At 34.2% G+C, this 12,787-nt stretch overlaps 1 protein-coding gene across 4 annotated transcripts in view; it reads left to right on the forward strand.

The window, feature by feature from the left end:
* LMNTD1 (lamin tail domain containing 1) overlaps positions 1 to 12,787 on the forward strand; it is a 130,211-nt gene that overhangs the window by 100,465 nt on the left and 16,959 nt on the right. For all 4 annotated transcript variants that reach the window (XM_052001322.1, XM_052001323.1, XM_052001321.1 and 1 more), the window contains one exon: positions 6,448 to 6,520. In XM_052001322.1, coding sequence (XP_051857282.1) covers positions 6,448 to 6,470 — 23 coding nt within the window. In that variant the 3' untranslated portion in view covers positions 6,471 to 6,520. The remainder of the gene's footprint in view (positions 1 to 6,447; positions 6,521 to 12,787) is intronic.

Below are 12,787 nucleotides of genomic sequence, written 5' to 3' on the forward strand. Positions count from 1 at the left end.
GGGGAAAAAGAAATGCTGGAAATAGTCTGACATGTACCCTAGATTTGGGGAATACAAATGCACTTCAGAAGGAGGATAGATAGCAGGGCAATCCAATAGCAGGAGAATAGATAGTTGGCTATCCAATGTAGAAAATATAGTTCTAATTTTAAAGAAAGGAACAAGAACAAAGTCTACACATTGTAAGCCAGTGAGCTTGAGTAATTCCTGGAAAAATTTTAGATCATATTATTGGAGTCATTAAATATATAGAATAAGAATCAATGATTACAGAGATGGAGCCAAGATGGCAGAGTAAAGGTAGGGACTCGCCTGTGTTCTTCCCAGATTGCTCCAAATATCTTTGAATAATGACTCTTATTATTGAGCTTGGAAGGTCAACAGAAGCTTTTTGCATCAGAGGAAGTGTGAAACAATCCCAGTGCAGCATAAAACCAGGAACAAGCAGTGGGATATGCAGCAGTGGCGACTATCTCCAGATTTCTCAGCCCACAGAGTCCAAGGACAGCTCAGCAGGAAAGATTTGGCACATTAGGGTGTGAGCAAAATTCCAGCTTGGGATCTGGCTTTGGGAACCAATGAATCAAATGTGGCAGCAAGTTAGCATTGTGATAATGACAGTGACTGTGGCAGCTTTCAGACATCTCATCAGACAGGTAGGGGAGCTGGAACAGTCATAAAGAAATTGCAGGTGCCTCTTTCCTGGAACTGTGGCAAGATTACTTTAATAAAGAGTTAAAAGTCAAGTAATAGACTGGGAAATAACAGAGTATGACCATAGATAGCTACTAGGGTGACAAGGAAGATCAAAACACTTACTCAGAAGATGATAGGAAATTTCCTATATCCAAAACCTCCAAGAAAAATAAGAATTGGTCTCAGGCCACAGAAGAACTCAAAGGGATTTTGACAATCAAGCAAGAGAAGTAGAGGAAAATTGGAAAGAGAAATGAGAGTGATGTAAAAGAAAATACAAAAAAAGCTAATGAAGAGAAAAATGCCTTAAAAAAACAAAAATGGCCACATGGGAGAGGAAGTACAAAAGGTCCCTGAGGAAAATAATTCCTTAAAAATTAGAATTGATCAAATGGAAGCTCATGACTTTATGAGAAATCAAGATATACAATAAAACAAATCAAAAAGAATGAAAAAATAGAAAAGAAGTGATATATCTCATTGGAAAAACAACTAACCTAGAAAAACAACTGACATGACAGGAAAGATAATTTTTAAATTATTAGTCTACCTGAAAGCCATGATCAAAAAATGATCTGAGACATTATCTTTCAAAAAATTAAGTGATCCTGATATTTTAGAACCTGAGGATTAATAAAAATTGAAAGGATTCACCAATCACCACCTGAAAGAGATCTTAAGATGGAAACTCCCAAGAATGTAATAGCCAAATTCCAGTACTCCTAGGTTAAGGAGAAAATATCACAAGCATCCATAGGTCATGCCAAATTAACCTTTCCTTTTTTGACAAGTTATTAAACTAATTGATCAGAAAACTGTTGTAGGTGTAACTTATCTAGCTTTTAGCTATACAATTGATAAAATTTCTCATAGTAATTATATATAACATGGAAAGATATCAACTGATAAGTCAAATATTATCTTAATTTGAGTCAAAAGGAATTAATGATTAGACTTGAAGAATAGTTGTTAGTTGTCCAGTGTCATCTTGGTCACAGCAGTGAGGGAAAATTTAGTTTATTAACAATTAAAATTTTATCCTTTAAATATTTTATTTTTGTTCAAGTACATGTAAAAATGTTTTAAAACATTTTCTAAAATATTGAGTTCCAAATTCTCTCCTTCCTTGCCTTCTTACCCCAACTTGAGTAAGCATGCAATTTAATATAGATTATATGTGTATTGTCATAAAAAAAGGAAAAATAATGCAAAAAAAATGTTTGGATCAGCATTCAGATTTTATTACTTCTTTCTCTAGAGGTGGATAGCAGTTTTTATCATCAGATTTTTAGAGCTGTCTTGGCTGATTATGTTGCTAAGAACAGCTAAATCATTTTTCTCCAATTTTTGCATTTTTTTCTCATTTAATTTTTACAAATCCTTTTTGAGTTCTTTCATGAATTCTTCCTGGGTCTGAAACCAGTTCATATTTTTCTTTTTGGCTTTGAATGTAGCTGTTTTGACCTTGTTTTTTTTTTTTTTTTTGAGTTTCTGTTTTGACCTTCTCTATTACCATAGTACCTTTGTATAGTCAAAGTTCTTTTTTGTTGTTCTTTGCTCATTTTCCCTAGCCTATTTATTGATTTTTAACTTTATGTTAAAATTGGGGTCTGCTCCCAAGATTGAGGGAGCACTGACCCAAGGTTTAGGTTTTTCATACTGCTGTTGTCATCAATATAATATGGCAATAAAAAAAAACCCTAATATAATTTTTAACTGCATTAAGAGAAGCATAGCTTTTAGGAACAAATAAATGACAATATCTCTATACTCTGTCATGCTCACACTACCTCTACACAAGACACTGATAAATTAGAGAGTACCAATATGATGAACTGCTTTGAGTGGAATGATTAGAGATGTTTAGCTTAGATAAGAGAGAACTTAAATAATACATGATAGATATGTTCAAGTATTTTAAGGGCTGCCATGTGGAACAGGGCTTATATTTGTTTCTTTTTGGCATTAAAATCAAAAGCAGGACCCCAGAGATTCTACTAAAAAGCTATTAGAAATAATTTATAACTTTAGCAAAGTTGCAGGATACAAAACAAATCCCTATAAATCCTCAGCATTTTTATACATCACCAACAAAATCCAACAGCAAGAGATATAAAGAGAAATTCCATTCTAAATAACTGTCGATATCATAAAAATTTGGGGATCTATGTACCAAAGGAAAGTCAGGAATTATATGAGCAAAATTACAAAAAACTTTCCACACAAATAAAGTCAGATTTAAATAATTGGAAAAGTATTAAGTGCTCTTGGATAGGCCAAGCAAATATAATAAAGATGACAATACTCCCTAAACTAATCTATTTAATTTAGTGCTACACCAATCAGATTCCCAAGAAAATATTTTAATGATCTAGAAAAAATAACAAAATTCTTATGGAAGAACAAAAGGTCGAGAATCTTAAGGGAATTAATGGGGAAAAAAATCAAATGAAGGTGGCCTAGCTGTACCTGATCTAAAACTATATTATAAAGCAGCAGTCACCAAAACCATTTGGTATTGGCTAAGAGATAGATTAGTTGATCAGTGGAATAGGTTAGGTTCACAAGACAGAATAGTCAATTATAGCAATCTAGTATTTGACAAAGATCCTAACTTTTGGGTTAAGAATTCATTATTTGACAAAAACTGCTGGGAAAACTGGAAATTAATATGGCAGAAATTAGGCATGGACCCATACTTAACACTATACACCAAGATAAGATCAAAATGGGTCCATGATTTAGGCATAAAGAATGAGATTGTAAATAAATTAGAGGAACATAGGATAGTTTATCTCTCAGACTTGTGGAGGAGGAAGAAATTTGTTACCAAAGATGAACTAGAGATCATTATTGATCACAAAATAGAAAATTTTGATTATATCAAATTAAAAAGCCTTTGTACAAACAAAACTAATGCAAACAAAATAGAAAGGAAGTAACAAATTGGGAAAACATTTTCACAGTTAAAGGCCTCATTTCCAAAATATATAGAGAATTGACTCTAATTTATAAGAAATCAAGCCATTCTCTGATTGATAAATGGTCAAAGGATATGAACAGACAATTTTCAGATTATGAAATTGAAATTATTTCCACTCATATGAGTGTTCCAAATCACTATTGATCAGAGAAATGCAAATTAAGACAACTCTGAGATACCACTACACACCTGTCAGATTAGCTAAGATAACAGGAAAAAATAATAATGAATGTTGGAAAGGATGCGGGAAAACTGGGACACTGATGCATTGTTGGTGGAATTGTAACAAATCCAACCATTCTGGAGAGCAATCTAGAATTATGCCCAAAAAGTTATCAAACTGTGCATACCCTTTGATCCAGCAATGCTACTACTGGGCTTATACCCCAAAGAGATACTAAAGAAGGGGAAGGAACCTGTATGTGCCAAAATGTTTGTGGCAGCCCTGTTTGTAGCGGCTAGTAACTGGAAAATGAATGGATGCCCATCAATTGGAGAATGGTTGGGTAAATTGTGGTATATGAATGTTATGGAATATTATTGTTCTGTAAGAAATGACCAGCAAGATCAATACAGAGAGGCTTGAAGAGGCTTGGAGAGGCTTACATGAACTGATGCTAAGTGAAATGAGCAGAACCAGGAGATCATTATATACTTCAACAATGATATTGTATGAAGATGTATTCTGATGGAAGTGGATTTCTTCAACAAGGAATTCAATTCCAATTGATCAAGGATGAACAGAAGCAGCTACATCCAAAGAAAGAACACTGGGAAATGAATGTAAACTGTTTGCATTTTTGTTTGTCTTCCTGGGTTATTTTTACTTCTGAATCCAATTCTCCCTGTGCAACAAGAGAACTGTTTGGTTCTACACACATATATTGTATCTAGGATATACTGTGACATATTTAACATGGGAGGGGGTGGAAGGAGGGAAGGGAAAAGTCGGAACAGAAGTGAGTGCAGGGGATAATGTTGTAAAAAATTACCCAGGCCAGAATGGGCTGACATTTATTCTGTCAATAAAAAGTTTTAATTATTTAAAAAAAAAAGACTAGACCCCTCAAAAAAAATAAAATCAGAAGCAGGAAAAAGGAGGGATGTTGCAAAGTACAACTTGATGTCTAGAAAAACTTCCTAACAATTAGGCCTTTATAAAAGCCGAATATTCAGAGATAATGGGTTCACAATCATTGTAATTCTTATAGTAGAGGCTGGATAATTATTTATCAATAAATATTAATAGGGAATCCTTTTTCAAATATGGGTTGTATTATATGGCTTATGAAGTTCTTTCCAACATTGAAATTCTGTGATATTGTAGCTGTGATTTTACCATTGGCCCTAATACTACCACAATTGAAAGTTTCCAAGTAAAAAAAGAAGACATATGTGGTGAGCTTTTTCTTCTAGCCTGGTTAGCTTAGAGGCCTATCTCTCTGCTTGGTTCCAAGAGCTCTCTCCAAATGTCTTTAAATCCAAAGGTCTGGTCCTTCAGCTCTGCCTCTGCTGTCTTCAGCCTCCAGCCAGCTCCAGTCTTCATGTCATTCCGGTGAAATCTCAACTTGTAGCTTCTTGCTCTGAAGAACTCTCCGACTGGCCCATTGGCCTATTTATGCTCCTTCCAGAGAGAGGGATTATGGGTAGTTCTACTTAGTACCTTGTTTCAGGTTCTGCCCAAAACATCTTCTTGTAAGATTAGATCAACTCTAATTAGTTAGCAGTTAGTAAGGATTCCAACAGACATAGATTAAGTATCTGTCACATGAGGACTAGACTAAGTGCAGAGAAGATAATCACCAAAAGGTTGGCAAGCAGGTAATGAATTTGTATACAGCAATTCCTGAGGAAGGCCATTTACTAAGTTAGTGGGAAACTACACTGATCAAAATGGGGCCCTTCTAATACTGAAATGATAGTGTTAGTAGTTGATCCCTTTTGCTAAAAAACAAAAGCAGACAAAAGAAAAAATAACCAAATGAAATACTACAGAACAAAATTAAAAATATGAAGAGCACAGAATAATTACAGGTTTCACATTAAATTTTAGTTCTTATCAATTACTACTTAATCTAACTTCTTTTCCTCTCCTCTCTTTTCTCTCATCTCTCAATTGACAATGATTATCTGTGAGAGATTCTCTTGAATGTTCATAAAAAATTGTTATCCATATAATCACTGATTCCTTTGAAAAATTATTTCTTTTGCCTTTGTGCTTATTTTGGCCCTACAATTAATACTAAGAAGACACACTTCATCAGCCAGCACTACAGCATCCACATAGGGAAACATCAGTTAATAGTAAATAAAGACATTTTGAATGTTGTGAATGAATTCACTTAACTTTGGCTGTATACTTTTCATGGATATACACATTGATAATAAGGCTGATTCATGAATTACCAGAGTTAGCTCAGTATTTGGAGGCTCCAAAGGAAAGTGTGGGAAAAGAAAATTATTAAACCAACTATCAAACTGAATGTCTACAGAGCTATTGTGCTGACCTTGTTGTAGTATGTCCTGTGAAATCTGAATAGTCAGTCTACTAGTGCCATGGCAGAAAATTAAATTCCATTTGAAATATTAACTTGATTCTTACATCACATCTTCCCTTCCTAGTCTTTTTTCTCTTTGTCTGCTTGAATCTAAAGAAACAAAACTATGAATACAGTCCATCTAAATCACAAAAGTGGCAGAAGATCAGCTTTATCTTTAGGGGTACATAAGAATGTTGTAAATCTTGTGTGTATTTTTTTTAATCTTAGGAGGAAAACAACCTTATCATTAGAAGTCTCTTTAAAACCTATTGTGGAACTGGACATTCTGTAGCAGCCTCAGGTCAGTAGTTTTTCATAAAAACTTGATGATTTATCTACATTTATTTTGTTTTCCCTATTAGCTAGCAAAGTCTGTGAAGATAGGAAATAAACTTCACTTTTACATTCTATATCCAAGTGCCTAGTACTTTATAAAAAAAAAAATTTCCAGAATGAGCTGGAAAAATAGTTTGAAGGTATCTTTCAGTTCCATTAACATCAGCAGTCTTTTTTGAACCCCTTATGATTTAACAGAATATTAGCTGAAATTATTTAAGTGGAAAAGATTGTAAGTTTTTATGCAAAAATCTATCTTTTTGTGGTACCCTTATTTCCATTAGAAACTTGCTTTCATTATGAAATGTTTTTCTAAGCTTGGATTGTAACAAAGTTCTACAGTGTTGCTTTGTTTCATTTCGTTTTTTAACCTACTAAATAGAAATCCCAATACCTAACTACAATGAGAAGAGCTAATGAAAAATGGCCTTCATCTATCCCTAAAGGTCTATCTTAAGTAAGCCCTATGTTAGGCAGAATTGCCTATCAGCTTAATGGTGACCATTCAGTAATATAAATTTAAATTAGGCATGGGGTTGGAACAACTTCTTCTGAAAATATTAAAACTTTGATTTAATGATATTGTAGACAAACCTGAGGATAATGAAAAAATTGCTAGATAAGATGTTAGAAGACTTATGTATTGGTCTTTGTTTTGTCTCTTAACTAGTTGCATGACAAGTCAGGTAATCTTTCTGATCTTCAGTTACTTTCTCTGCAAAATGGAGAACAATATATTTATACTACCAAAATTGTCTTGAGGATCAAATGTATTATTGTTTCTTAAAATTAAACTAGAAGACTACAGTGGTAGGAAAGAGGCTAGAAACATCTGAAGATATTTGGCTTTTAAGGATTCTTCTTAGGTATTTATTATTTGAGGGAGGCAGGAGACTTGACTATGGTCTTCCTGGAATCTAAAGACCTTTGTAAATGATACTATATTTAGGAATGATACTAAAGTAAATGTTCTACAAGGATACATTTATTATAGTTGACACTGAGAAAGATATTTTATGCTGTAGCCTATGAAGAAATATCTATTTATATATTAATTATGAAATACTTGAGTTAAAGCTACTGAGGTATTTTTGATTGCTCTGGGTTATTACCTAAAATATGAACATGGCATTATGTTCTGATAGCTAGAAAATGAAAATTCGATTGTTAAAAATTACCATTTCAATGAATGTTAGTACTAACATCTAATATGTCCATCCCCAAAGAGGTTAAGCAAATTTGCTCGTGATCCCATAGCTAGTTAGTAACATGGGCAAGTCCAGAACCCCAATCTCCTGACTCTCAGTTCAGTATTCTTTCACTACACTGCAAGATCTAATGCTTGCCAAGTATCAGGTTCTCAGCCGTTTAATGTCCTAATGCTTACCAAACATCAAGTTTTCTGGCCAATTCACTCTACTCTCTGAATAACTTTTTATGCTGTATTCAGAAAATCAAAGCTAGGTGGTTTTTTTCTTCTTCTAAGAACTATCTCCCAGGAGTTCATGACTTATTCTTTATTATCTCTTCCCCAGAGAGCTCACTCCATTATGCCATAAATAGGCAGCTGTTTTTAAGAGAGTATCTTACAGTATTAGGAAAACTGAAGAAACAAATGACTACAGATAGATTACAAGTTCAAGGACCACATCTTAGTATTTTAAAACAGTTTAAAGCAATAATGTGGTCTGTTTTCAGCATTTTCCCTGACCCAAGTAATTTTTGTCACTATGCTTTCTTTGCTAAGTCATCCTTAGCCTGAACTCTTTTTCTCGGTTCCCTTGATCTCTGAATGAGCAAGGTCTTTTTCTGATTGGAACTCAGATCTATCCCTTCATTTTGTATCAAAAACAAAACCACTTAAATCCTAATTCCACAGTGTGTCTAAGACTATAACTATAGAAATTTCTGGAACCAGCTCTTTATTTAGCAACTCCAAACTACTTTTTAATCAGTTTTCTTGTCTGTTATTTGCTCTATTTTCACATGTTCTTGATTCTGATGCCTTTGCAGAAGACTAATTATTCTATTTTGATTATCAATATTAACCATCTACTCCTGAGTTTTTCAATTGCTCTCTTCTTTATACTTTTCTTACTACTAGGGTAGTAGTTGGGTGGCACAGTGGATAGAGCATCTGACCTGGAGTCAGGAAGACTCATCCTCCTAAGTTCAAATGTGACCATATTCACTTATTAGCTGTGTGACCCTAGACAAGTCACGCTTTTGTAAAAAAAAAAAGCTGGAGAAAGAAATGGCAAACCAAAATTGGCTTATAAAGAGTTGGACATGTCTTGAGTGACTTAACAACTACCACTAATCATCACTTACCATCTAGCACCTTCAATTTACCATGACAGGTAAACACAAATACCCTTAGGGAGTTCATCACTTTTTCCAGTCAGTCTCTATGCTCCTGGACCATTGTGTCATCTGAGAAAACGGTTTTATGTCCACAATTCAACTGCCCTTTGGTTTCCTGGTTCAATATAGAATAGAAATATTCTTAAATTACATAAATTTTAGCAATATGAGTTTTTTGTATGTTTTACTATAGACTAAGGCAAGAAAATGACATGAGATAAGGAGGAAAAAAATTGTCTGTCTCCTTGGCCATTAAGCACCAAAACCCATTATTTCTTAAGATTTCCATTGCCATTACTAGAACTCATGAGGAAATTTTTTAGTTGATTCTCTCCACTTTAGTTATATTGGCAAATTTAAATCTGTTTTCCCCTAAGCTGGCCCCACTTATATTACTCTAAAAAGTTCTAATCCCCTGAAGATATATTTAGTTCCATTTTTTTACAGCCTCCACCTCCATCTAATTGGTGTCTTTAGGTCTAGCCATTTTTTTGTATCCTAAGATAATTTTCTTGGAACAAAAGCTGTTTGAGATTTTTTTGAGGGGAGGTGGGGGTGATGGGGTAAGAAAGGAAGGAGTTCCTGTTAGCGAAATAACAGTTTCTTTCCAAAACATGTTAGTCTGAAGTGTACATGTCCTAACAGTTTAGCATTTCACTAAAGATTATGTTATAATCCTTCTCTGAAACAAAGACATCTTTCAGCTCTCATTAGTACAACTAGAATTCATAAACATCCCTCAGTGATAAGTTAGGGACTGAAGAGGGAATACAAGTAAAAAGTGTTTGGATTTTCTTTTGTTTTTTTTTTTTTCCCTTTTTGTACTAATGATAACATTAATAATCACTAACTCTACTTGATCTTTTTAATAAACAGTGAAGAATGTTTTGCTTTTACCAATAGAAGAAGATTGAATAGTAAAAAATCTTAATGCTGATATTTGCTGCAAAGTAAACTGAGGGACTATTTTCAAAATCACAAATTTAACCATAATAGTTTGGAACAAACGAAACAAAAGGATTGTTCAATATTCAAGGTCCTTTGAGTATGAGTCACATTCCTGTAAAGCAGTTAAAAATGTATTCCACTCCCAGTACAATAACTTCCAGATCCCATTGCTTTCCATGGATATGGGGGAGTTTGTTGTGAGACTAATGGATTGCATAGGTGTGGTGATGCAACAAAAATGAAAAACAGCTGCATATACAACTTTCTCAAAAGTTCCCATAATAGTAAGGGTAGCAGAGGATAATCAAGGAATTTTAGAGGGGAAAAGGTTATTTTTCCATTTGGCAAAATCTTGCAACATGTGGTCGCAAATGTCCTACATTTGACTGGGAGGTAATAGACAAAGAAGAATGAAATAAGAAGCTAGAATATGTAACATCTTCAGAACTGGCTTTATGAATAGTAGTAAGTAATCAATGTAGGCAAAAACACTGAGCTAGAGAGTACCTCTTCCAAAAAAAACATATTTAGCAATAAGTCAGTTAATAAGCATTTATTAATGCCTACTATGTGTCAGACACTGTGCTAATAAGCACTAGGAATACAAAAAGAGGCAAGAGACAATTCCTGCCACCAAAAAGCTTAGTATGCTGGAAGAGACAACAAGAACATGTACAGCATATTTGTATCTATAGGACTCAATATATAATACAAATAAATATGTACAAATATATAAAGATATATACACACACATAAAGGATAAATAGGAAATAATTAAAAGAGGAAAGGCACTAGAACTAAGAGGGGTTTGGAAAAAACTGCCTTTAGAAGGTGAGATTTTATTTGGGACTTAAAGGAAACCAGGAGATGAAGATGAGGAGGGACAATTTCAACCATGGGGGACAGCCAGAGAAATGCCTGGAGCCTAGATAGAGGAATCTAATTCATAGAAGAACTATGGGCCAGTGTCATTAGAAGGAAGAATATATAGTAAAAAGAGTGAAATATACAAAGAATGGTAAGCTAGATAAAGGGGTTAGATTATGAAGGACTTTGAACACCAGACAAGAATATTTTGTATTTGATTCTGGAGATGATAGGGAGCCACTGGAATTTATTGAGAAGGATCAGACCTGCACTTTAGAAAAATCACACTTAAATGGGGAGAGACTTATAGCAAGCAGACCAACCAGCAGGCTATTATGATGAAGTGATTAAGGCTTATATTAGGGTAATGGCAGTATCATAGGAAAGAATGGGGCATGTTAGAGAGATGTTGCAAAGATAAAATTAATAGGCCTTGACAACAATTTGGATTAATTTGGAAAGTGAGAGATACTGAAAAGTTGAGGAGGACACCTACAGTGAGAGCCTCTAAGACTGGAACATTTATGTTGTTCTTAACCGTATTCAGTAGAGGAGAGGGAAAGATAAGTAGTTTAATTTTGAACCTATTGAGTTTAAGATGTCTATGGGATATCCAATTTGAGATGTCTAAATGGCAAATAGAAAGGTGATTTTAGAGATCAACAAAAAGGTTAGAGCAAGATGGGTAGATGAGAATCACCAGCATGGAGATAATAATTAAATCTATGAGAACTGATAAAATTACCAAATGAAATCATATATAAGAAGAAAAATAGAAGGTCCAGGTAAGAACCCTATAGGTTACCAATAGTAGGTAAGTGTGACCAGGATGAGGATTCAGCAAAGAAACCAGAGAAGGAAAATAGGTAAGAAGGGATATAAGGAGAGAGTGGTGTCTTGAACATTTTGATCCAATAATTTCAAAGACTGAAATGAATTCAGTAAGAATGAGGATTAAGAAAAGGTCACTAGATTTGACAATTAAGAAGACCACTAGTGATATCAGTTTCAGGAGAGTAATGAAGTTAGAAGATGGTTTGTAGAAAATTAAAAAGAGAGCATGAGGAGAGGAAGGTGGAAGATACTTATTGTAAATGGCTTTCTCAAAGACTTTAACCACAAAGAGCAAGAGATGTAGAGACAAGAATAAAGGAGAGAGATAATGACAAATAGCATGTGAATAATATGAACTGAGAAAGAAGAGGAAAGAGAGAGTGATGGTAAATGACCTCAATTTTTTCTTATCTAAGTGGGGTAGGAAGGAAGGATAAAAAGGTTTAGAAGAGCTGTTATTAGTGAGTTAATAAGGGAGGTGAGAAAGATTGTCTAGCAGCAATGAAATCTCAGTTGGATAAGATAAAGTTGTAATGTTCCCAATCAATATAGTTGTGTGATTTTCTCTATCTTATTTAGTAGCACCTATATAGGAAAAAAGGAATGAATCAAGGTTGAACACTGAAATGCTGAAATAATTGGTAGGAAAAGGAGGCCGGAGATTCTAGAGGAGAGAACAGTGTAGAATTGACCAAAGGGTCAAAAAGGGGAAAAGAGGAGAGAGTAAATAGTGCACAGGTAGTAGCCTGAAAGAGCACTGAGGGACTGAGGTATTGAAGATCATGATGTAGATGAAGAGTGAGGTTTAATAAGGAAAAGCAGAGCAAGAAGTGGGAAATTATTAGCTTATGGTCAGATAAAGTTGTTTACACTTAAGTTTGCTTATGCAACAAGCATTTCAGAGGGCATAGTAGAAGGGTGGATAGCATTTGATTGGGACTTTGGGATGGAAGATTTGAGGAGGATGATAATAAGGAATCAAATGGAGGGAGTTAGGAATGGGATTTGGATGGACTTATAGAGGTTCTGGATTGTAAAGGAAATGTATAACAAGATATGAGTAAGTTCTTAATTGAATGAAAGACCATGCTCTTCTTCCCAGAATAGTGTAAGCCTTGACACATATAAATACTGCAAGAATCTGTGATTTTTTCTATATAGTTTCTCTCTTTGTCAATGCCCTTCTACACCTTAGCAGATATTTAATGATGTGCAGTAG

This window comes from Antechinus flavipes, chromosome 5 (assembly GCF_016432865.1).
Source record: "Antechinus flavipes isolate AdamAnt ecotype Samford, QLD, Australia chromosome 5, AdamAnt_v2, whole genome shotgun sequence".
In the NCBI taxonomy this organism is placed as follows: Eukaryota; Metazoa; Chordata; class Mammalia; order Dasyuromorphia; family Dasyuridae; genus Antechinus; species Antechinus flavipes.